The 26,922-nt window shown below is 42.6% G+C and overlaps 1 protein-coding gene and 1 long non-coding RNA gene across 7 annotated transcripts in view; one reads left to right on the forward strand and one right to left on the reverse strand.

Annotated features, from left to right (window-relative positions):
- Positions 1-10,623, forward strand: part of LOC125448246 (transmembrane protein 198-like) — a 109,710-nt gene extending 99,087 nt beyond the window's left edge. For all 6 annotated transcript variants that reach the window (XM_059643480.1, XM_048523393.2, XM_048523392.2 and 3 more), the window contains 3 exons: positions 2,619-3,194; positions 4,093-4,241; positions 7,552-10,623. In XM_059643480.1, coding sequence (XP_059499463.1) covers positions 2,619-3,194; positions 4,093-4,241; positions 7,552-7,695 — 869 coding nt within the window. In that variant the 3' untranslated portion in view covers positions 7,696-10,623. The remainder of the gene's footprint in view (positions 1-2,618; positions 3,195-4,092; positions 4,242-7,551) is intronic.
- Positions 7,236-26,486, reverse strand: LOC125448247 (uncharacterized). Its single transcript, XR_007246676.2, has 7 exons — positions 25,985-26,486; positions 22,319-22,458; positions 17,962-19,768; positions 16,777-17,402; positions 14,276-14,957; positions 13,325-13,437; positions 7,236-8,805 (listed from the first exon to the last, which is right to left on the reverse strand). It is a non-coding gene; the product is annotated as an uncharacterized LOC125448247 (long non-coding RNA).
- Positions 26,487-26,922: the final 436 nt, after the last annotated feature.

Below are 26,922 nucleotides of genomic sequence, written 5' to 3' on the forward strand. Positions count from 1 at the left end.
TGGCCCTCCTATTTCTCATCTACACCCTGCTCCTCAGTGACAACATCCAAAGGCACTGTGTTAGGTTACTCTAGGATGCTGGCTTAAACCCAGCTCTACCACCACTAGCGTGCGCTCTCTCTCGAGCCCTCCACTGGTACTGAATTTAGATTGCTTATCTGACATTCCAGATTGGATGAGGACAAATTTCCTCTGATTAAATGTTGAGAAGGCTGAAGCTATTGTTTTTAATCTCCGACTTCAGACTCTATTCCCTAGCTACTAACTCCGCCCATCTCCCAGGCAATAGTCTGACATTAAACCATTCTGTTTGTAATCTCAGTGTCATATTTGTTATGAGGATGAACTTGAAATCTCCTATTTGTGCCATTACTAAGACCACTCACTGTCACCTCTGTAACATTGACCAACTTCACCCGACTCAGCTCATCTGCTGCTGAAACCTTCATCCAGGACAGTGTTACCTCTCAACATGATAGTTCTAATGTTACTCTGGCCGATCTTCCACATTCTATCCTCTTTAACTCTGAGGTCATCCAGAACTCTTAACTCACGGCAAATCCTTTTCCCTTATTGCCCTTGTGCTTGCTGACCTACATTGTCTTCCAGTCAAGCAACATTTTGATTTGAATCTTCTCATCCTTGTTTTCAAATCCTACCATTGTCTCAACCCTTCTTAACACTGTCATCTCCTACAACCCTTTGAGATATTTATGGTCATTTAATTCTGGCCCCTTGAGCGTTCCCAGTCATATTAGGGGATTGGACAGGGTGGATGTGGAGAGGTTGTTTCTCCTTGTAGCAGAGCCTAGGGTCAGAGGGCATCATCTCAGAATAAGGGGTGCACATTTGGGACAGAGATGGGGAAGAATGTTTTCTGAGGGTAGTGAGTCTGAGGAATTCTTTACCACAGAAGGCTGGATCATTCAGTATATTCAAGGACAGATTTTTAATCAGTAAGAAAATCAAGGATTATGGGGGAAAGGCAGGAAATTCTCAGAACTGCGACAAGTTTCTGATCACCTCTCCTAATTCCATTTTCCTGTCTGATTTTCATACACTTAGCTGTAAAGTGCATCCGGTTAGTCTGTGCGTTTAAGGTCTTATGTAAGTGCAGGTTGTTACAGATTAATTTGTCTTAAATCGCGAAAGATTCTTAACTGTCAAAGGAATCTTGTTACACTTCGGGCAGATCCCAAAATACTGACAAATTCTGTAGCTTTGCAGGCCAGAGATGAGTGGTTGCCCAAAATTTAACCACATTTGGTCAATCTGAAAGAAAACAAAAAGCCATTGGAAGTCTTCGGCAGGTCAGTCATCATTTATGGGGAAAGAAACCAGAGTGAATGGTTCAGTTTGGTGGCTGTGCTCAGAACTGCTGTTGGACAAAGTGACAAAGCTTTAAGAGACCAGCTTACCAACTTTTGTTAGTCATTTATATAAATGACTTGGATGAAAATTTAGGAGGCATGCTAGTGAGTCTGTGGATGATAACAAGATTGGCAGTATAGTGGACAGTGAAGAAGGCTATCTAAGATTACAGTGAGAGCTTGATCAGTTGGGTCAATGGAAGAGTGGCAGATGGAGTTTAATTTGGGTAAATGTGAGGTATTGCATTTTGGTAAGACAAACAAGAACAGGGCTTACACAATGAGTCCTGGGTGGTGTTGCAGAGCTGCGGGAATTAGGGGTTCGGGTACAGAATTCATTGACATTTGCGTCACAGGTAGACAGGGTGGTGAAGAAGGTGTTTAGCATGCTAGCTTTCATTGCTTAGACCTTTGAGTACAGAAGTTGGGATGTCATGTTGAGGTTGTACATGACATTGGTGAGGCTTCTTTTGGAGTACTGTGTTTAGTTCCGGTTGTCCTGCTTTAGGGAGGATATTGTTAAACTGGGGAGGGCTCAGAAAAGATTTTACTAGGATGTTGTCAGGAATGGAAGGTTTGAGTCATAAAAATAGGCTGGATAGCCAGGGACTATTTTCACTGGAGCGTAGGTGAGGTGTGATCTTATAGAGGTTTATAAAATCATGAGGGGCATAAATAAGTTTAATAGCAAGGATGTTTACCCTTGGGTGGGTGAGTTCAAAACTAGGGGCCATATTTTTAAGGTTAAAGGAGAAAGTTTTAAAAAGGACAAAGGGATAATTTTTTTTTACACAGCCTGATTCATGTGTGGAATAAGCTGCCAGAGGAAGTGGTGGATGCAGGTACAGTTACAACATTTAAAAGGCATCTGAATATGAATGTGAATCAGAAAGGTTTGGAGGGATATGGGCCAAATGCAGGGAGGTGGGACTAATTTCATTTGGAAAAATGGTCGGCATTGACTGGTTGGACTGAAGGGTCTGTTTCTATACTGTCTGACTGTATAATTTAACGTGCCGCAGGACAGTGACAAAATAATAAACAAAATCTCCATCATTGTGTGGAGCTTAAAGAGTTGGTCTTAGCAGCAATTTCCCTACTTCACAATGTTGTTTAGGAATAAGGATTCCTGCTGTCTGTTTGCTACAAACAGTGGTGTGAAGACATTATTGAGTATGAGGTTGCCTGACTGTTGTTGTGTTCGTGTGGTAAAAGTTATAAATGTTACTTTTTCAAATTTTGTTGCAGGCTATCGTTGTTTCAAGGCCGTCATGTTCCTCTGTGGACTGATGTTTGGCTCTATCATCATTTTCCTGCTGTGTTATAAGGAGCGGGTTCTGGACATTCAGCTGAGCATGGAGGCCAGCGCTGGTATTGGTCTAGGCATCGGAATCCTGTGTGGACTGGTCACCATGCTTGTCCGTAGTGTTGGCCTCTTCATGATTGGCCTAGTCCTTGGCCTGTTGGTAGCAACTGTCACCCTCATTGTGATGGAGCAGTTCTACCACCCGCACACCATCTGGGTTCCAGTGGGGCTTCTTATTGGTGTTGGGATGCTGTTTGCCGTCTTAACCTTACAGTGGCAAAAGCTCTTCACCATTATCTCCACTGCAGTTTTTGGTGGTGCCATCATTACATTGACTGTGGACTATTTCATCGAGCTGTTTATGTTGGCACGGTATATCTATGAGAGGCTGAAGATTGCTCCTTCACTGCCCATTTGTTGGTACAGTTGGGTGATTCTTGCCATCTGGCCAGTGCTGAGCATACTGGGGATTCTGGTCCAATGGAAGCTTACAGCTGAAGGCTATTCACACACCGAAGGTAAGGCCAGCTCAAAACTGGTAATAACTGTGTTTCTACTTCTGTACCCTCTAATCAAATAGACAGCCATGAGGATACTGTTGAAGGGATGCTGGCAACTCTCTGGTCCTTTGTCAGCTTGACAACCGTCACGAATAAATCCCAGCAATAAGTGTCAATGGATGACTTGTCCAACAGGGCCTGAACTTGGTGTCATCCAGTGCGTGCATACATATGGCAGAGGTCACTGGTCAGTGATCAGGGGCAGAAACCTTAATCCCACTTATCACTCCCCACCACCACATGTCCCTTCCTGTGATTAGGGTGGGATGGTCTGAGACCAATTCTAGCACTGATTCCAAATCTACCTCGGCTAGCACTCCCCCACTTAATTCAAGCTAGACCAGGGATCAAACATGGTACAGTGCTGGTTTTTGTGGTATGGAACACACTGGATAATGGTTTCAGTAACTGAGCCATTTGAAAGATAAGGTTCTCACACTGTTCAATCAGTGCTTCAGTATAGACCTATTGCAGTATTTTAAGGACTCATTAAATTGTCATTTTCAGTTGTGTTGCATTGATGCTGATCACAAGTAATCTAGCTGAGAAGTCCCTTTGGGGCCAAGTAGACAGAGCTGACTGGTTTTGCTTTGGGTTCATTTGTTCTACTATTTGTTTAAGAAGCAGTTTCTTGCCAAAGGATGTTGGTGGGTTCAAACCTTCTTTTGGCCATGCTTGTTGACTGTTGTCTTCACTGGGAGAAGAAAATGAGAATGACAGAAGTATGACCTGGCTCAATTGTCCTATTGTTGACTGAAGATAGAGACATCTTGTGGAGGGTGGGTCAAGAAAAGGAGAGGGAATTACAGCGGTTAAAACAAATTCTATTGCCACTAATGCTTTCTTCTTCCTGTAGTCATTATCAGTAAACGACAAAAACGAGTGCAGTTGATGAGAATACGACAGCAAGAAGCAAAGAAACGACAGAGGGCATCTCAGGCAGAGGGCACATATCGCAGGAAGCCATACCCAGTCAAACGGTACACGGGAGACATCCTTTCACCGGTAATGCATCAGAAGTCAAACTCTAATCCTTGGGATATTGGAATGATAAGAGTGAGCAGAAAACCTCTAACCTTAGCATTTTTATTCTTCTGCTCCATGTTAAGCTACATGGTTATGTAGAACTACACAGGATGCATGGCACCAAAACAGGTCATTCAGCCCTAAAGATCGACTTATGGTCCATATGATCTTCTTCACATTCTTCCTCATTGAACCCATCAGCATAACCTTTTTCCCTAATAGCCTTATCTTCCACTCAAAGGCATGTATGTGATTTACCTCAAATTCTCCATCCAAATAAATAGAGCTAATGTTAACACAGGAATTGAGTCGTAGTCCATTCCACTCCATGCATGCTCTGCCTGAATCTATCCTGGGCTCACTAACTACTGATGATTCATCCTAAGTTGATTTCTTGGCAGTTTCTGTCAGTACTGGTTTGCCATTGCCTTCCACTCTCAGGGGCAGGCTGAGGAGGCAGATTCCAAATCTATTTCGGCTAGAACAGGAATCAATTCCATGCTGTTGGTAGAATTACAAACCATACACTCTCCATTTAGCCAACTTTGCTACAAGCCCCCTTTTTAAGTCAGATAGTAAATCCAAAAATCACCAGTCCTACGATTAAAGGTAGATGTTTGTTTTCGTGTGAGCCAACTACAGAAAAGGAATCTGACAGTGATGCAATATAGCACCAGAATTTCTGCCTCGCATCCAGCTAATGTTCCTCTGTACTTCTGAGAGTTAATCTTTGCAAGGTGTGATTCCATGAATGCCAACTATCCATGTGCCATTCTTCAGGTGCGAGCCAAGGCAATGAGGCTGGGATTTTCTGCTTAGTTTAATCCTGGTGAAGTGCCAGTGGAATAAAGGTTCTGCCATTCTGTTCCCAACTGACTCTCTACTGGTATTCCTACCTAACTGGGCAGCCAACATGGAGGAGCAGGAACATTATTTAACTGGAGAGAGACTGCAGAAAGCTATGGAGCAGAGGAAGTTGGGGGTCCTCAACTATGAATCACAAAAAGCTAGTCTTCAAGTTCAGTGGGTCACAGGGAATGCAAATAGAATGTGGTCCTTTATTTAAAAGGAAATGGGGTATAAAAGCAGGAAGGTTTTGCGAAAACAGTACAAAGGCATTAGTCAGACCACACCTAGAATACTGTGAACAGATTTGGGCCCCTTAGCCAAGAAAAGACACACTGACATTGGAGGCAGAGCAGAGAAGGTTCACTAGGCTGATACCAGGTAGAGAGGGACTGTCTGATGAGAAGTGGATGATTAGGTTGGGTCTGTACTCACTGGAATTTAGAAGAATGAGAGATAACCTTATTAAAACATTCAAGATTCTTAGCAGACTAAGGCTACATGTCCAAAGATTGTTTCCCCTTCAGGGAAGAATCTGAGACCAGAGGGCATAATCTCAGAATAAGTGGTTGCACATTTAAGAAGAGACGAGTAGGAGTTTCTTCTCTGAGGATACTGAATCTGTGGAATTCTTTACTGCAGAGGGCTGTCAAGACTGAGATGGATTTTTAAACTGTAAGTGAATGAAGGGTTATGGGAAAAAAGAAGGAAAGTGGAGTTGAGGATGATCAGATCAGCCATGATCTCATTGAATGGCGGAACAGACTCGATGGGCTGAACAGCCTACTTCTGCTCCTCTGTTTTATGGTCTTTATGGAGTGTGCAGGGGAATTGGGTGTGGGGGTGTGGTTCAGAATGTTGGCTGTAGGTTTCGCTTTCTGATGGGAGTGCCTGTCAGACATGAAAGCCTCAGAGGCACCAGTGGAAATTCTTCAGATTTTTTTCTGCAGAGTGGTCACTGCCCCAGTCTCCACTTTAGGAAGAACCAGAGCTTGTATGAGGGGAGAAACAAATTTTTCACAGATCTGGAATGCATTTTATGAAAGCAGATTCAATCCTTGTTTTAAATACAGAATTTGATAAATACCTGAGGTGTTAAAATTTGCAAAGAAAGAGCAAGGGAATGGGATTAATAGGCTAGCTCTTTCAAAGAATCAGCAGGGACATGATAGGTGGAATGGCCTTCTTCTGTCCTATACCTTTTTATGGAACATAGAACAGTACAGCACAGAACAGGCCCTTCAGCCCACGATGTTGTGCCAACCATTGATCCTCATGTATGCACCCTCAAATTTCTGTGACCGTATGCATGTCCAGCAGTCTGTTATATGTCCCCAATGACCTTGCTTCCACAACTGCTGCTGGCAATGCATTCCATGCTCTCACAACTCTGTGTAAAGAACCCACCTCTGACATCCCCTCTATACTTTCCTCCAACCAGCTTAAAACTATGACCCCTCGTGTTAGCCATTTCTGCCCTGGGAAATAGTCTCTGGCTATCAACTCTATCTATGCCTCTCATTATCTTGTATACCTCAATTCGGTCCCCTCTCCTCCTCCTTTTCTCCAATGAAAAAAGTCCGAGCTCAGTCAACCTCTCTTCATAAGATAAGCCCTCCAGTCCAGGCAGCATCCTGGTAAACCTCCTCTGAACCCTCTCCAAAGCATCCACATCTTTTCTATAATAGGGCGACCAGAACTGGACGCAGTATTCCAAGTGCAGTCTAACCAAAGTTTTATCGAGCTGCAACAAGATCTCACGACTCTTAAACTCAATCCCCCTGCTAATGAAAGCCAAAACACCATATGCTTTCTTAACAACCCTGTCCACTTGGGTGGCCATTTTAAGGGATCTATGTATCTGCACACCAAGATCCCTCTGTTCCTCCACACTGCCAAGAATCCTATCCTTAATCCTGTACTCAGCTTTCAAATTCGACCTTCCAAAATGCATCACCTCGCATTTATCCAGGTTGAACTCCATCTGCCACCTCTCAGCCCATCTCTGCATCCTGTCAATGTCCCGCTGCAGCCTACAACAGCCCTCTATACTGTCAACGACACCTCCAACCTTTGTGTCGTCTGCAAACTTGCTGACCCATCCTTCAATCCCCTCATCCAAGTCATTAATAAAAATTACAAACAGTAGAGGCCCAAGGACAGAGCCCTGTGGAACCCCACTCACCACTGACTTCCAGGCAGAATATTTTCCTTCTACTACCACTTGCTGTCTTCTGTTGGCCAGCCAATTCTGTATCCAGACAGCTAAGTTCCCCTGTATCCCATTCCTCCTGACCTTCTGAATGAGCCTACCATAGGGAACCTTATCAAATGCCTTACTGAAGTCCATATACACCACATCCACAACTTGACCCTCATCAACTTTTCTAGTCACATCCTCAAAGAACTTGATAATAATTGATTTTTCTCCTTGTTTCTTTAGAGCTACATCCAGAGTATTCGAGACCGGCAGACAGCAACATCCATGAGCAGTCTGAACACAAACATTCACACCATTGTGGATCTGGATTATGACTGTGGTTCCACTGTCCCACTCACAGCCACAACCCCTGTAGTCACAGCATGAGCTAGTCACCATCGCCCAGCGAGTGCTGGTCAAGGTTATTAGTGAACAACCAGTTTATTTAGCTCCCAGCAGGTGACAAGTAGATAACATGTTGACACTCTAGCCAGAAGTCTCCATACACCATGGTCTATTTGTGTGTGTGTGTCTCTCTCTCTCTCTAGGAATCACAGTTCCTGCAAGTGTGAATAAATCTCTTGAGTCTGCTCATTTGTTACCTGCTTGAGTATGTTTTCAGCAGTCTGGCTGAAAGCACCTACTGGCCAGAAGAAATGATGCCTCTGCTCAACAGGCACCTCACCCTCTGCTAATGAAAGCGTGCTTGGCATGGGAGTGGCACTTCGCCAGTCAAAGAAATGTATGCCTTTGTGACCGAGCAGAGAAAGCTGTGTGCCCCATGTACACAAAGAATAATCAGGACAAGTATGCAGCTCATTTGTGACTTTGCATTCAGCCTGTTGCAGGCTGTGTGTTTTCTAATTTGCCTATTACTCACTCTGAACAGGTTGTTATCTTTGGGCCACTGGTGTGGCTGCCAAAATTCACACTGAACTTCTTTTTAAGAAACCATTTAACATGTAACCTATTCAATTACTTGTTTTAAAGCCCAAATAATTTAATAGCCTTGACTAGCAGTTTACATGTCACTATTCAGTGTGAGCACAATTGGCCTTTTAAGCAGTAAACTATCTCACTTTAATACTGTTCTTCAAAACCTGCCTCTATAAGTCTAATCCAGCAGAGAAAATGGCCAAATGTTTAATATAAAACGCTTTCACTTCCTTGATTTTGACCTCTGGTTTTGTCTACCTGTGTTCCTCTGAATACTGATCAGAGATTTAAGAGCGATGATGGTTTGTAATGAGTACCTGTCATTTCCCGTTTTCTCACCTTTACAAATTCCAGACCTGCATGAATAAACAAACATAAGATTCAAATATCACTTGAAGAGCCAGGTTCTTGTCTTCATTCCTAGATGAATGTGAAGATCTCCAGTAACTCTTGATCATTCAAATACTCTTTGCACCCTGAACCACAGCTCTCAGTTGATGAAGGGTTAGGGCGAAGGACAGTCACATTGCCTCTGTAATGAAATGAACTCTGGGCAGGAATCTGTTGGAGATAGACTGATAGCATTATTTATCTGTATATAATTCAAAACACAAAAATGTACTAGGTCTAAGGGGGATAAAGACAAAGAAAATGTACATCTCTATAGTGAAAAGACAAGACACATTTGTACGACAAGTAATAAACTCTCATTTCTAATTGACAGTATTACAGTCTAGCCTATACCTTGTTGATGTTCAGCACACTCCTATGATTCTATCTGCATAGACTGCATGTACCTTTTAGGTCATTGTTTTTAAAATTCAGCTCTTATTTGTAATGAAGGTAAGTGAGATGAAAAGACAGCAAAAACCTCTTTAAACATTTCAGCTAGAAAGACGTATGAATGGGCGTAAAGAATAAGCAGGAGAGTGCATTCAGCATAGAAAACTTAAGTGGAGAAAAACAGCAATGTAGGCTATAGACATAGTAGGAACTGCAGATGCTGGAGAATCTGAGATAACAAGGTGTAGAGCAAGGTCCGAAACGTCAGCCTTCCTGCTCCTCCGATGCTGCTTGGTCTGCTGTGTTCATCCAGCTCTACACCTTGTTATCTCTAATGTAGGCGATATGCTGCTTCCCTAGATTAATCCTGACAGTTACTGAAAGAGAAGCGTAAAATGCAAGGCCTTTTTCTGTGCTGATGCAAAGTACTGTGGCATGCAGTATTTGCCTAGGTGAAGCATTTCAGCATTACTAGAAGGTTACTGGTGACAGTTCAGTGTAGGTGCTTAGTACAGAGCTGTCTGCAGTTCCCACTGCAGACTTTGGTGTTTTGTGACAGCTGGGTTCCATTGTTCAGCCTCGATCATTGCAGCTCTTCAAAATCTTGGGTTTTCAGTTCATGTAACCAGCCAGAGAGGGTCAAACATTTTTTAGGCTTTGAATCTGCCAAATTTCAGCAGGAAGATGGGAGAGAATGTGAAAGCATTTGAGTTTCCTTCTTGAAATTTCTCTTTTCAAACTACATCCTAACAGCCTGAAACATCTGGAGAAGCTTCTTTAGGTGAATTTGCTTGTACAGAATGCTCTCGGCACTTGGTTGAATCTTCAATCTCTTCAAGTTCCCTCAATTCTTTCGACTTCCAGACTTGTTAGAGGACTATTCTATGGGTGCTAGTTGTTTTCTGATGCCTGGTCCAAGAGACCATCCTTTCTGACAATATACAACAAGAACTGCAGGAACTTCACATCTGAACCCAGTCCGATCATCACCCTGAACTACACACACTCACACACATAGACTATGGAGGACTGTGAGGAACGGGCAGTCCTAATTGTTTTTATCTTCTCCTGCCTGGTGCAGAGGCAGTTAAGCTCATCCAATGTGCTGTGTTGAAAGTGAAACTCACTCCCACAAGGATTGGTTAAAGGGAATTGTATAAATACATTTAAGTAGAACCTGGACAAGCATATGAGGAAGGATGGGTAGAGAGTTATAATGATGGATTTAGATGGAATACATTTGGAACAGCTCGTGTGGAGCATTAACACCAGTCCTACATAATCCTTTGACCATCCCAGTTGAGATCAAGTTAAATCTGACACAGATTGGGGAATGAAACCGTGGATTCTCCTCTACCTTAATCAGTACTGCGCTACACCATCAGGAAACATACCTGCCTGTGCTCATAACAGACGTTGAATATCATCAGTGACTTCTTGCAGGATGTGGTTCCATTTTTATATTGCATCAATATTGAAGCTGATGATGAGCTAATATTACACACTATTTCCCTGAATTAATACGTTTATTTTGTTTATATCTTTTTTTTTCTTAACGATGTTCCATTTATTCAATGTGGAGATTCTTTTCTGTAATGTTTCTGTGTGAGTTATAAAGATGATTTTTACATGAAGAAGTGTCCGCAAGCATGTTTTTATTGTCTTGCCAGTGAACCTGAAATAGGTCAGGTTTAAGGATTATCTGAAACAAGATGCAAGAGAGGAGGGTGGAGGGGAAGAGCAGAATCAGGGCAGGAAGAGCTCACATTTAAGGTTGTTTGATTTGTGGCAAATACAACAATTCATTAACTACTTTTGTAATTAATACCTGCATGTCAGAAACAACAGAATTAAAACAGTAGATTTATAACTCAGGTTGACTATATTCCTGATGGTTAAAATTACACGAACGCCGAGCCCCAATATATTCCTTATGGCTAATGAACAGATGCATTCAAAGAAGACAAAAACAATGTAATTATTTTGAAGATAATAAAATGTGAGGCTGGATGAACACAGCAGGCCAAGCAGCATCTCAGGAGCACAAAAGCTGACGTTTCGGGCCTAGACCCTTCATTGCCTTTGATTTTACCTCCCATGTTGTTCAAAGCAGTGACCAGGGGCTGAAAATTAAGCCTTGGAGATTTCTGGGACAATGTTGGAATAGTAACAATCCAAGGGGAAGTAATAGAAGTTTGACATTAAAAATAGATTTTCATTTTTATTCATTCATGGGATGTTTGCATCGCTGGCTGGGCCAGTGTTTATTGCCCCATCCCTAGTTGCCCTTGAGAAGGTGGTGGTGAACTGCCTTCTTGAACCACTGCAGTCTATGTGCTGTCAGAAGACCCATAATAACGTTAGGGAGGGTTTCTAGGATTTTGACTCAGCAACACTGAAGAAATGGACATATATTTCCAAGTCAGGATGGTGTGTGGCTTGGAAGGGAACTTGCAGGTGTTGGTGTTCCCATATGTTTGCTGCCCTTGTCCTAGATGGTAGTAGCCGTGGATTTGGAAGGTAGTGTCTAATGTGCCTTGGTTAATTACTGCAGTGCATCATGTAGATGGTTTGCATTGCTGCTATTGTGCATTGATGGTTAGGGGAGTAAATGTTGGAGATGGTGGTTAGCATGCCAATCAAGCAAGGCTGCTTTGTCCTGGATGGTGTTAAGCTTCTTGAATATTGTTGGAGCTGCACTCATCCAGGCAAATAGGGAGTATTCCACCACACTCCTGTCTTGTGCCTTGTAGATGATGGACAGGCTTTGCGAAGTCAGGTAGTGGATTACTTTCCACAGAATTCCCAGACTGTGACCTGCTCTGTTAGCCACAGTTTCTGGTTGTTGATAATTCACATGAAAGTCCTGAACCACTCACGAAGAGGATACAATGTGGTTCACAGGTCTCAAAGTTGCAATTTAGATTCATAAGTTAATAACATGAGGAAGATTAAGTGTCTTTTCAGCAAGATAGAATTAAGAGTTCCTTCATCACAGGATGTAATTGTTTCTATAATGATGTCTGGATTCTTTGTATCTAACTAAATTTGGGACAGTAGTCCAACTGTTGGTTGTTCTCTGTCAGGCAAAGCTTTCTGATCTCAGTCTTAAATTTCCCTTTTCCTAGTTTAAACCTGCTTGGCATACACTTTAAATTAAAACCTCTTTGAATTTACCATTTCCATATCATTCACAATCACATGGACTTCTTCGATCACCTGAGATCAGTTGTATACACTGGAAAAATAGTGAGGAGCCATTAGGATTTTGGAACATTTGAAATGGACTGTAAATAGATTTAAAAAGAGGCTTATTGATGCATTGTGTTTTCTTCAAACGGTATGCAGGTAGTTTCAAAAAAAGATAAAAACATTAGAAACTGTACACAGTACACCAATTGTAGTTCAATCTGTTTAATAATTAACTGGCTGTTAACCAGTTACCAGCACATTCCACTTGCTTTCCACTTCCCGAGGTCACCACACTCACTGCCCCTCTCCACATCTCTCTGCCCACCTCACACCCTGCTCACCATCTCTCCTGCTGCCTGCTCAATGCACTCTCCCTTGTCACAACAACTGCTGCACCTTCCCCACTCCCCATCTCTCACCCTTTAATGTGCATCACCAATAACTAGAAACTGTGGCTACAAGAGCAGGTCAGGCGTGTGATGGAATACTCCCCACTTAATGAGTGCAGCTCCAACAACACTCAAGAAGCTTGACACCTGCACACAGAATCTCACATGGTGACTCACTCCAGGGTCTCATTCTGTAACTGTTGGGGCAGGGGTTCACCATGCGGAAAGCTCAAGCATCATGCCTGCTTGTGTATTTACTTGCAGGATCTCCCTTGCTGCCAATGCCCTCAACTCCTAATGCCCACAGATCTCAGTGGGTGTGACCTTAGTCCCTGGGGTCCTTGATCCAGGGGAAAGGAGTGCAGCTGGCCTGTTAGGTGCCTGAGTAGCACGAAGTGTGGTGGGCCTTTTCAGAAAGAAACAATGTGGGGTCCTAGCCACCTGTCCAGCCCATAACCAAGACCTCCTTGCCTCCACAGGATTCAGCAATATACTTCTCTGCTCAGATCCTCTCACTTCCTGCCTCTCAGTCTCATGATCTCTGCTGCCCTGTCTCACTCACCACTTCCTTTTCTGAACCCTAAGAGAGAGCTTGAGAGAGCGATAGTGATGGGAAGGAAGGAAGCAAGGGAGGGTTGACTGAGAGGTTCACAGTGAAAGATGATGAGCCAGAGATGGACAGTGAGTAGGCTGTGTAGTGAATACCATTGCCGTACCTCATTCAGGCCCAGTCGTGCTTAGGCGTTGTCCCGGTCCAGCGTCTTGTGCGACTCTCTATCTCCATAAGCAGCCTGTGTGGTCATTCTGCACCGGTACATTACTCTGTGTCCTGCAAGAAAAATGACACCTTTGCAAATGAGAAATCTATTCCTAATTCAAAGGCATATTTTTGGCTAAGGCTGTCAGTTTGAAACTAAAACACTTGTCACTGTGAAATCTTCTTAGTCAGAATTTAGGTCACTCAACCATTTAGAACAAAATATTAAATCTCTGCTATCCCATATTTTCCCTCTTGTGGTAACTTTATGCTTTCATTAAGCTCAGGCATTGACCTGTCTCCAATTCACTTCTTGGTGCCATCAGTTTTGAAGGTAATAATTGTGGCATATTTGCTGGAAAGCATGACGAAGCATCAACATCCTGCCAAAGATGATATGCTTTATGATGAACTGTACCTCTTTTCTCATTTAGCATCCTCTTTTACTCTGACTGCCAGTAAATATGTGTGTTCTTGTACAATGTTAATTGCACTAGGTGAATAGGGAAGTGTTTTCTCTCTTATTGAATGAATGAGTTTTTTCATCTTTCTCTGTTGCCTTGTCAGCGATTGAGGTAGCATTTCTCTATTTCTCTCTCTATGTGAATCTCTTGGTGTGATCTTTATATCTGCCTCATCCGTATGTCTTATACATCCAAAACCTGGGGCCACTGAATTTAACAGTAATCTTACAAAGAACCCACATAATGACACTCACATTTGCAGTGAGATTCGGCAGGTGCAGAACTCAAAAACATTAAAAGGAAAATCTGTATAAAGTTATGCTGTAGCCCAAGGTTGATCTAGCCAAACCACCAGGCTCTCCACTGGGCTGTGTGGGAGACCCACAGTCAGCCTGTCAACAGCGAGATTCTGAAGCTTTCACAAAATCCCTCGTCTTACCACTTACCACCTTTCTGCGTTAACAGAAGATGCCTTTACACACCAAGCAGAAACAGAATCCTTTGCGATATTGAAGCATGTTGATTGAACCTCCTTGGTCTGGGGTACCAGCACTGTATCCATCCAAGGTGTACATAATGAAAGGTGTCTCCTGCTGATGTTTGTTGCAATTCAGAGATCAAATGTGTTGGGACATCCTCAGTTGTGGTCTTCTCCACGAGAATAAAACTTTCCAATGTATGTATCCAGCAAAGGTATCATCCCAGAAATCACATCCATCAGAAACCCCATTATATCTCCCCCCAGATGACTGACACATATCAAACATTGAACCAATCAATGTGTACAGGTCGCTGTTACAAAACCACATCCAAATCTTGCACTTGCGATTTAGATATCCTGTTCCAGCGAATAACTGATTGTTGACACATTCGTAAGCAGTAAATGATGTTTCATGAAAAGAGATCTTGCTGGAAGCATTCCACAAGCCCGGCAGCGTCTGTGGAGAAACAGAAACAGAGTTCAAATTTCAGGTCTATGACTTTTTGTCAGAAATAAACCTCACCATTTTTCCAAGTGATTGCAGCATCGAGGTTTAATGGAGATCAGGTGAAGAGGTTCCATTTCATCTTTGGAGGACAGATGAGGCTGTTTGAATGGTTCGTGTCCCACTGCTAGTATCCACCTCCCTACAGAGAGACAAAAACAGAATTTCAACATTTCCAGTTCTGTGGTGATTACAAAATCTGTACACAGCATGGTCCCATAAACCAATTTAGATAATTTGTCAGACAGCCTGCTTTGATGGTGGTAGTCATTTGTGGAGTGGGGGCCAGGATACTATTTGCTCTGTAAATAGTACCATGGGGGGCTATTTTACATTGCAGAGTTTAGTTTAACATCTCATTTGAAAGTGGCAGTTTTGACAGTGTAATCAACTCTCAGTACTGCACAGAAGTATGAAACAGAATATGTGCAGGATTTGGTCTTAAATCCATGATCTCTTACCCAGAAACAAGAGTGATACAAATTAGCCAAAGCTCACACGTGATACATTTGGAAAAGGGAAAAACTCATAGCATTAATAAAATGAAGAACTGTTGCTGCGTATCACCAGAAAGAATGAACTTGCATTTCTAAAGCACCTTTCACAACCTTCAGCTGTCCCAAAGTGTTTCACAATTAATGAAGCACTTTTTGAGGTGTTGTAGTATTTAAGAGACTAAGAACATTTGCCTTGCACCATCATGACTTTTGTCATTTAATCTCTCCTGTTTTCTATCTTTTCACAGACCGTCCCTTTATAGTTCTCCCCAGTAATTTAGCCCCACCCCCACACCACACCTGTATCTGTGCCTGTTTACAACTTGTTAACGTCTCTAACTTTTCCCAGGTCTGATCAAAGGCCACTGACTCTTTATACATAGATGCTGCCAGACCTGCTGAGTTTTTCCAGCATTTTCTGTTTTTATTTCCGATTTCTAGCCTCCACAGTACTTTGCTTTTGCAGAAGGCAGTGCTGGAGAATAGAGACAATGCACAAGGCTGTGGATGTGGATCATCCAACTTTCCTTGGTTTCCCATTCCAGAATACAAGTGGTTGTTGATATTCAATCATATCTTCCTGTCTGCGTACACTCATGCTACATATCAGCAAATTTGAACCACTCTTGTTTGTAGTGAGGTGGATGTGACCGTGTCTTTAGGTAGGTGGAAATGAGGGAGAGGTGGACACCTACAAATGCAGTGTTTAAAGTGCCTGGCCCCATCCTACATACACAGTGAAATGTTTGCACTGAAACATAACCAAGCAGAAACTGGACAAATTAACCAGTATCCCAACAAATGGTGACTTCAGTCTCTTGAATGTCCTTTTTAATATGCAGTTATAGATCAATGAAATTAAAGGCTGCGTGGCAAGATCCCTTCCTACCTTTTATTCCACTGACCGATCTCTACCCATAAACCACAAGGACGACATGGGTATCACAATAAGGGAAACACTCAATGCCAGTGGCCACAGAAAATGCAGCTGCATAAAAAAAGGCTTCTGGTGGTCAGACAGTGGCACTGTTGATCAAGAGTATGTTTACATCAATCGGTGTAAAAAGTAAGAAAGTGTAAAAGGAAACTGATGTGACTAGAGAGAGACAGTAGGAACTGCCGATGCTGGAGAATCTGCGATAACTCGGTGTGAAGCTGGATGAACACAGCAGGCCAAGTAGCGTCAGACGAGCAGGAAAGCTTGACGTTTTGGGTCGGGAAACATCAAACTTTCCTGCTCCTCTGATGCAGCTTGGCCCGCTGTGTTCATCCAGCTTCACACCGTGTTATCACTCGAGAGTGAGTTGGCTGAGTCTCAGGAAAGTATGCTGAGCTGGGTTTGAGGCTGACAGTGACATCTGTCCCAAATACACATCAGGAACATTCAGTTAAGAGGCCACACAAGATCACATTTGTACACACTGGCCACGCTGTTGTTTTTTTTAAAAAGGAATTTATTCCTACCTAAATGTTGAAGCTTGCGATTTCGGGTATTCTCCTCTAGCACTGAATCTGTCTCAGGTATGCATGGCGAAAGGTGTCTCCTGCTGATGTTTGTTATGATTCAGAGATCGAACGTGTTGGGACATCCTCAGTTGTGGTCTTCTCCACGAGAATAAAACTTTCCAATGTATGTATCCAACAAAAGGTATCATCCCGGAAATCACATCCATCAGAAACCCCCTTGTGTTTCCCCCCAGATGACTGACAATTAACATTGAACCATCAATGTGTACGGGTCGCTGTTACAAAGCCACATCCAGATCTTGCACTTGCTATTTGGATATCCTGTTCCAGCAAACAACTGATTGTTGACACTCCAGTATTTATCTCCCGTCAACAAAGAAATGATGTTTCATGAAAAGAGATCTTGCTGGAAGCATTCCACAAGCCCGGCAGCATCTGTGGAAAAATAGAAACAGAGTTCATATTTCAGGTCTGTGACTTTTTGTCAAAAATAAGTCTCAACATTTTTCAGGTGATTGCTGCATGACGTTTAATGGAGATCAGGTGAAGAGGTTCCATTTCATCGCTGGTGGACAGACGAGGCTGTTTGAGCAGTTCACGTCCCACTGCTAGCATCCATCTCCCTACAGAAAGACAAAAACACAATTTCAACATTTTCGGTTTGGAGTGGGTTGACCTGCTATCAGCCAGGCTAGAGGCAGGAATCTGGTCATTGCACTTGGTGATAACAAACAGGATTCCTGCATCAGTTTACTACCCACTGGACAGCGCTCATGTGGGACTTCAGGTGTGGTCAAGAACAGGACCAGCAGCTTGAGAAGGTCCATCTGCTAGTTACAGCAGTATGAGCAGGGGAAAGAAAAATGTCACTATTTTGTGTAGACCAACTGGTTATGTGAGGCATCATGTCATGCTGGTTAATCCAAATATATTGCCCAAACCAGACGGAATCACATTATATTGAAAATAACTTCAGCTGATCATACAGTAGTACTATCAATCAAGGATTAACTTTATAACATTGCACATTAGACAAGCAAGAATAAAGGGAGACCGTTGTTACCAGAGGATGGGCTAATTTAATTCCAGAACTGTGTTGGGTTTTTGGCTCACAGTCAGGACTGTCACAAACACCACATCAATGACATCCTGACTCTCAAAATCCCTCGTCTTACCACTTACCACCTTTCTGCGTTAAGAACTGAAGATGCCTTTACACACCAAGAGGAGAAACAGGATCCTTTAAAATTTGGAAGTGCGTTGATTGAACGTCCTTGATTTGGGATCCATCCAAGGTATACATGAGGAAAGGTGTCTCCTGCTGATGTTTGTTACGATTCAGAGATCAAATGTGTCAGAATATTCTCAGTTGTGGTCTTCTCCACAAGAACAAAACTTTCCAATGTATGTATCCAGCAAAGGTATCATCCCAGAAATCACATCCATCAGAAACCCATTCTATCTCCCCCCAGATGACTGACACATATCAAACATTGAACCAATCAATGTGTACAGGTCGCTGTTACAAAGCCACATCCAAATCTTGCACTTGCAATTTAGATATCCTGTTCCAGCGAATAACTGATTGTTGACACACTCATAACCAGGAAATGATGTTTCATGAAAAGAGATCTTGCTGGAAGCATTCCACAAGCCTGGCAGCATCTGTGGAAAAATAGAAACAGAGTTCATATTTCAGGTCTGTGACTTTTTGTCAAAAATAAGTCTCAACATTTTTCAGGTGATTGCTGCATGACGTTTAATGGAGATCAGGTGAAGAGGTTCCATTTCATTGCTGGTGGACAGACGAGACTGTTTGAGCAGTTCATGTCCCACTGCTAGCATCCATCTCCCTACAGAAAGACAAAAACACAATTTCAACGTTTCCGGTTTGGAGTGGGTTGACCTGCTATCAGCCAGGCTAGATGCAGGAATCTGGTCATTGCACTTGGTGATAACAAACAGGATTCCTGCATCAGTTTACTACCCACTGAACAGTGCTCATGTGGGACTTCAGGTGTGGTCAAGAACAGGATCAGCAGCTTGAGAAGGTCCATCTGCTAGTTACAGCAGCATCAGCAGGGGAAAGAAAAATGTCACTATTTTGTGTAGACCAACTGGTTATGTGAGGCATCATGTCATGCTGGTTAATCCAAATATATTGCCCAAACCAGACGGAATCACATTATATTGAAAATAACCTCAGCTGATCATACAGTAGTACTATCAATCAAGGATAACTTTATAACATTGCACATTAGACAAGCAAGAATAAAGGGAGACCGTTGTTACCAGAGGATGGGCTAATTTAATTCCAGGACTGTGTTGGGTTTTTGGCTCACAGTCAGGACTGTCACAAACACCACATCAGTGACATCCTGACTCTCAAAATCCCTCGTCTTACCACTTACCACCTTTCTGCGTTAACAGAAGATGCCTTTACACACTAAGCAGAAACAGAATCCTTTGCGATATTGAAGCATGTTGACTGAACCTCCTCGGTCTGGGATACCAGCACTGTATCCATCCAAGGTGTACATAATGAAAGGTGTCTCCTGCTGATGTTTGTTATGATTCAGAGATCGAACGTGTTGGGACATCCTCAGTTGTGGTCTTCTCCACGAGAATAAAACTTTCCAATGTATGTATCCAACAAAAGGTATCATCCCGGAAATCACATCCATCTGAAACCCCCTTGTGTTTCCCCCCAGATGACTGACAATTAACATTGAACCATCAATGTGTACAGGTCGCTGTTACAAAGCCACATCCAGATCTTGCACTTGCTATTTGGATATCCTGTTCCAGCAAACAACTGATCGTTGACACTCCAGTATTTATCCCCCGTCAACAAAGAAATCCCATTCTTTTTCCAAATGATTTCAACATCGAGGTTTAACGGAAATCGGGTGAAGAGCTTCCTCTTCATCTTTGGAGGAAAGACGAGGCTACCTGAGCAGTTCATGTCCCACTGCTAGCATCCATCTCCCTACAGAAAGACAAAAACACAATTTCAACGTTTCCGGTTTGGAGTGGGTTGACCTGCTATCAGCCAGGCTAGAGGCAGGAATCTGGTCATTGCACTTGGTGACAACAAACAGGATTCCTGCATCAGTTTACTACCCACTGGACAGCGCTCATGTGGGACTTCAGGTGTGGTCAAGAACAGGACCAGCAGCTTGAGAAGATCCATCTGCTAGTTACAGCAGCATCAACAGGGAAAATGAAAATGTTTCTTTCTCATTTTAATGATATGGAGTCTTTTGAATGAAAGCCTTGGGGGCTTTTCAGTTTAAAATACTTGAAACAGCTAGCCCATGTCATCTATCATTGAAATTCTGAAATTACAAATCACTTTCAATAAAGTCCTGATCAATTCCTTCTTGCATGTTCTTATTACCTAACGTCTCTTAACACTAATGCACTCTTCACTTCAACATTAACTGCAATATGTTCCTGAGTTTTGAACTTTGCCTCATGGACCCCACCTTCCAATTCATCACTAATTCAATGCAAACTTGGCAAATCGACCAGAATACACTGCTCGTGTGAGGGCCAACTTTTCTTTTACAATTGCTTTAACGCCTACTTTGATGAATTTATTTCATTGGTGCTCAGGCTGTCAGGTGAAAGGCAGACTAGGGTGTTACCCTGCACGGAGACCATGTGAGAATGCAGATTGGTGTATCAGATTGATTGACAAAATGGTGTGAGCTGAAACTGTGTCCGACAATTGCAACAGCTGAAATTGGCTCTCCTGTCTGGCGCTGAGCATCTCGAGACAACTTTCTCTCACAGAGCACGATTATAAAGCAATCACTGGTATTTGTATGCAGTCAGTCAGTATTAGCACGTCTAATTGCAACAAGTTATTGCATCGCTCACCACCAATTCCTTCTTGCATGTTCTTATTACCTAACGTCTCTTAACACTAATGCACTCTTCACTTCAACATTAACTGCAATATGTTCCTGAGTTTTGAACTTTGCCTCATGGACCCCACCTTCCAATTCATCACTAATTCAATGCAAACTTGGCAAATCGACCAGAATACACTGCTCGTGTGAGGGCCAACTTTTCTTTTACAATTGCTTTAACGCCTACTTTGATGAATTTATTTCATTGGTGCTCAGGCTGTCAGGTGAAAGGCAGACTAGGGTGTTACCCTGCACGGAGACCATGTGAGAATGCAGATTGGTGTATCAGATTGATTGACAAAATGGTGTGAGCTGAAACTGTGTCCGACAATTGCAACAGCTGAAATTGGCTCTCCTGTCTGGCGCTGAGCATCTCGAGACAACTTTCTCTCACAGAGCACGATTATAAAGCAATCACTGGTATTTGTATGCAGTCAGTCAGTATTAGCACGTCTAATTGCAACAAGTTATTGCATCGCTCACCACCACTGGTGGACCACAATCAACACCAGTCTGCAGTGGTTCAAGTTGACCACCTTCCCAGGGATATGCAATAACTATTGATGTAGCCTCACTGTACTTAATTGCCATTAAATTCTTGAACCACTCACGGAATACAAAATGGGATCACATAACTCAGAGAAGCATTTTCCTTGAAAGTGGAGTGCCAGATAGGCAGGATAGTGAAGGAGGTGTTTGGTACACTTGCCTTTATTAGTCAGTGCATTGAGAATAGGAGTTGGGACATCAATTTGTAGCTGTACAGGGCATTGGTTAGGCCGCATTTGGAATGCCGCATTCAATTCTGGTCTCGCTGCTATAGGAAGAATGTTGTGAAACTTTAGGGGGTTCATAAAAAAATTCCAAGGATATTACCGGGTTGGAGAGTTTGAGCTCTGTGGAGAAGCTGAATAGGCTGGGGCTATTTTCCCTGGAGCGTCAGAAGCTGAGGGGTGACCTTAGAGATGTCTATGTAATCATGAGGGGCATGGATAGGGTGAACAGCTAACATCTTTCCCCTAGGGTAGCGGAGTCCAAAACTAGAGGGCATCCTTGAAGGTGAGAGGAGAAAGATTTAAAAGGGACCCAAGGGGCAACTTTTTCATGCAAAGGGTAGTGCGTGTATGGAATGAGCTGCCAGAGGAAGTGGTGGAGTCTGGTACAGTTACAACATTTAAAAGGCATCTGGGTGGGTGAAAGAAGAGGAAGGGTTTTCAGGGATATGAGCCAAATGCTGGCAAATGGGACTAGATTAATTTAGGATATCTGGTCGGACTGGAGGAGTTGGTCAGAATTGTTTGCTTCCGTGCTGTACAACACTATGACTCTGTGACACATCATGAATGTTAATTGTCCCATCTTAGTCCATCCAGCCAGAGAGAGTGGATAATTCTTGCACCGCAGCTCCTCATTATTTCTTGGTCCTCATGCCCACCACTCAGTCTGGGCATTCAGTCCTACGATTAATCCATGAAGAAAACCTTTGTGATGTCAATCCTAAATTTCTCTTTTATTGCTTTAAACCTGTGAATCTGCCTGGCCTATGCTCACACTTTAAATAAACTCATCAGAATTGACCTTTTCCACATTGCCTACTAATATATTGATATTCATTCAGTCACCTTAGATCATTCAGGCTCAGCAGTACTTTGGTGTTCTGTTGCTCCAGTATCTTGTGTGATTCTCCATCTCTAGTGTTTCAGCTATGAACAGCCCGTGGTCATTCTGCAGCAGTATTGTGAGATTCAATACAGTCTGAGTTCTGCAAGAAAAATTACACCTTTGCAAATTAGAAATCTATTTTTAATATAAGTGTGCATTCTGGCAAAGACAGTAGCTGTGAAACTTTAATATGTGTAGGATTGGTATGGAAATTAATGTTTCATGATTGATTTAGTTTAGTTGTAAGCACGCAGTCCAAGTATATTCCTTGATTAGGCAGATGTTATATTACTCTGCTTAACTGGAACCAATGTAGATTTCAGTCCTTTAATATCATGCAACTCTGCTGAGCTTCACTTGACAAAGAAAAAGACTATGATAATGGGAATAGAGTGAAACAAATACATTAATGTGGCCAAGTGATCCCTTGTGAGGTCATTTCCATTTTATGATTGTGAGAACATGCAAGGTCCAAGGCCAAGTACACATGCTCCCAACTTGATAGCTATCCTTTATCAGCAACCAATATAGCAAAAAGGGGAAAAAAAATCACAGTTCCACTGTTTGTGGTTTTGAAAATTACTTTAAAAATGAAGTACTTATGTAATTAAATGTAATATTTTAACTAAATGTAACATTTGTATTAGAATGAACTTTGTAAAGTGATGGCATAATCCTTTAGACTCCATATTGAACAATTTTTCATTACTTCACTCTTTTACATACTCTATAAAGAATTTATTGTATTAATTTTTTTTGTAGCTTTAAAGTTATAAGCAACCTGCACACGATACATTTTGACTTTTTAAAAGAGGTAATAAAATTTTTTCCAGGCATTCAAAAACCACACAGAAGAAACAAAATTACTAAATGGCTCTAAGAGAAAATGGTCAGTAATGAGCAATTGTTTGATTTAATGAGAACTGAGGTCTGAGCTCAAGAATATCAGTTATTGGGCCCTAACTGCATATGCTTCTCTTCAATAAAACAACAGGGAAAGATCAATCCAAACTATTGCCTTGTTCTGAGGAAGGGTCACTGGACCCAAAACATTAACTCTGATTTTTTTCTTCACAGGTGCTGCCAGACCTGCTGAGCTTTTCCAGCAACTTCTGTTTTTGTTACAAACTATTGTTTTATCTTCGTAAAAAGTCATTAAATGACTGAAGCAAAACTTAACGAAGAGGATAGGCTCGTAGATAATTGCCACTTTAAGGAACCAGTGAGGAGATAATGAGAGGCAACGTCAGTCAATGTCCATCCTGCTTAAAACTCAATTAGGGATAGATTCAGTGCTGCTTTAGCAAGTTAACAACAAGCCTCGCCTAACCTAGGCCAATCAGAAGGTAATAAAATAATTGATCACGCTGTGGCTCAGAAAGAGTTCAGTTGCTTGTGAGCAGTCATTTTCAGTGACTAAAGTGTGCACCGAGTTTGAATGGGAAGTTATCCTGCTGTCCAAGTGGAAGCAGAAGAACTTTGAGGTATTGGAGAGAGACCAGAGACTGAATGTTTATAGAAAAATTCATAGAATCCCTACAGTGTGGAAACAGGCCATTCAGCCCAACAAGTCCACACTGATCCTTCAAACAGAATGCCACCCAGACCCGCAGCCTCCTTCCCTATCCCAGAAAATGTTGACCCATGCTATAAGCTAAACCAGAAAGCAAAAGCTATAATACACCCATAAAGCCACAGCCCTGCTTTAATAGGTATTCTTTCCAGCTTAAGTAAAGGTTCCTGAGTTACTATGCCAGTTTCTCTCCTATTGCTTTATTGGCTAAAGTTTCAAATGAATAAACTAACATTGGGATTTGAATTTAAATTGTAACCTAAGTTTTTGACACTCACGTTTTGCCAGAATACAACTCCACAGATTCTAGCATCCCCTCTCTTACTACCTCATACTAATTGTCATCAAGTGTAAATGACAGTTTAACATCCTTTCGAATACTAAATTGTCCAAATGGAGCAGCATTATGTCATACATGTATAAGCTTTCCACCAGGGGTCACTGGAGAGCAATCAGGCACAATTCCCAAAGCTAACAAAGTGTGGAGCTGGATGAACACAGCAGGCCAAGGAGCACAAAAGCTGACGTTTCGGGCCTAGACCCTTCATCATCCCCTCTCTGATGAAGGGTCTAGGCCCGAAATGTCAGCTTTTGTGCTCCTGAGATGCTGCTTGGCCTGCTGTGTTCATCCAGCTCCACACTTTGTTATCTTGGATTCTCCAGCATCTGCAGTTCCCATTATCTCTGATACAATTCCCAAAGCTGACGTTTAAAATACATGTTCTGAAAAACACTTAACAATCCTTAGATAACAAGGTGTCGAGCTGGATGAACACAGCAGGCCAAACAGCATCAGAGGAGAAGGAAGGCTGACGTTTCGGGCCTAGAACCTTCTGTCCAGGAACCCTGGGGCCCGAGTGGCATGTCCAATTGATTTCTAGCTTGGGTTCCCCATTGCAGTGACTGTATCAGGTTAGGGAATGTTACAGGCCCTTGGAAAATAACTCTTCCTGTCCTTAACTCCTGCACCCATCTAAATCAGACCAAAATCTCAAATTCTTTCCATGTTCAAGTACAGGAGAATTGTGTAAATCAGAACTTTGTTCTCTATAAGTGACTGCATATTCTTTGAACTGACAATAGTGTCTGGTTTCCATTAATCATGGAAAGAACAGGCACTGACCCATCTGCTCCGCATGCACTGGTACATAGTTTGTAATTAATTTCAAATTAATGAACTTGACGTATTCCCTGGAAGGAAGAAGTAATAATTATCACCAGGGTTGGAGGCTCTTTTCATTCACTTGTGGGATGAGGATGTCGCTGGCTTGGGCCAACATTTGTTGCCCATTCCTAGTTGCCCTTGAGAAGGTAGTGGTGAGTTGCCTTCTTGAACCGCGCAGTGGCTTGACCCACAATGCTATTAGGGAGGGAATTCCAGGATTTTGACCCAGTGACAGTGAAGGAACAGCGATATAGTTCCAAATCAAAACGGTGAGGGTCTTGGAAGGGAACTTGCAGGGGGTGGCGTTCCCATGTATCTGCTGCCCTTGTACTTCTAGATGGAAGTGGATGTGAGATTGGAAGGTGCTGTCTGAGGATCTTTGGTGAATTTCTGCAGTGCATCTTGTAGATAGTACACACTGCTGCGACTGAGCGTCGGTGGTGGAGAGAGTGGATGTTTGTGGATGTGGTGACAGTCAAGCGGCTGCTTTGTCCTGGATGGTGTCGAGCTTCTTGAGTGTTGTTGGAGCTGCACCCATCCAGGCAAGTGGGGAGTATTCCATCACACTCCTAACTTGTGCCTTGTAGATGGTGGACGAGCTTTGGGGAGACAGGAGGTGAGTTACTCGCTGCAGTATTCCTAGCCTCTGACCTGCTCTAATAGCCAGTGTGTTCATGTGGTGAGTCCAGTCCAGATTCTGCTCAATGACTAAATGAAAATTTCCTGGAGTCTGAGGGCTAACTAGATTATCAGCATTCAGTGTTTGAGGCTGATGCTGATATCTGTCCCAAATACACATCAGGAACATTCAGTTAAGAGGCCACACAAGATCACATTTGTACACACTGGCCACGCTGTCGTTTTTTTTAAAAAGGAATTTATTCCTACCTAAATGTTGAAGCTTGCGATTTCGGGTATTCTCCTCTAGCACTGAATCTGTCTCAGGTATGCATGGCGAAAGGTGTCTCCTGCTGATGTTTATTATGATTCAGAGATCGAACGTGTTGGGACATCCTCAGTTGTGGTCTTCTCCACGAGAATAAAACTTTCCAATGTATGTATCCAACAAAAGGTATCATCCAGGAAATCACATCCATTAGAAACCCCTTTGTGTTTCCCCCCAGATGACTGACAATTAACATTGAACCATCAATGTGGACAGGTCACTGTTACAAAGCCACATCCAGATCTTGCACTTGCTATTTGGATATCCTGTTCCAGCAAACAACTGATCGTTGACACTCCAGTATTTATCTCCCGTCAACAAAGAAATCCCATTCTTTTTCCAAGTGATTTCAACATCGAGGTTTAACGGAAATCGGGTGAAGAGCTTCCTCTTCATCTCTGGAGGAAAGACGAGGCTACCTGAGCAGTTCATGTCCCACTGCTAGCATCCATCTCCCTACAGAAAGACAAAAACACAATTTCAACGTTTCCGGTTTGGAGTGGGTTGACCTGCTATCAGCCAGGCTAGAGGCAGGAATCTGGTCATTGCACTTGGTGACAACAAACAGGATTCCTGCATCAGTTTACTACCCACTGGACAGTGCTACGTGGGACTTCAGGTGTGGTCAAGAACAGGACCAGCAGTTTGAGAAGGTCCACGTGCTAGTTACAGCAGCATCAGCAGGGGAGCAGGGAAAGAAAAATGTCACTTCAATGAAAATGCTAGAATCATTATTGATTGTACTGTGGCTGATTGAAACAAAAACATGCACAGATATCCCCGTTGAGTTGGTCCTGGGTGTACAGGTTAATGCTTACTACCTAGTGATTGGAACTAGGGCCAGGTGGATCTCATTGACTCGGAGTTCCCACATTGGGGT

This window comes from Stegostoma tigrinum, chromosome X (genome assembly GCF_030684315.1).
Source record: "Stegostoma tigrinum isolate sSteTig4 chromosome X, sSteTig4.hap1, whole genome shotgun sequence".
NCBI classification, from domain to species: Eukaryota; Metazoa; Chordata; class Chondrichthyes; order Orectolobiformes; family Stegostomatidae; genus Stegostoma; species Stegostoma tigrinum.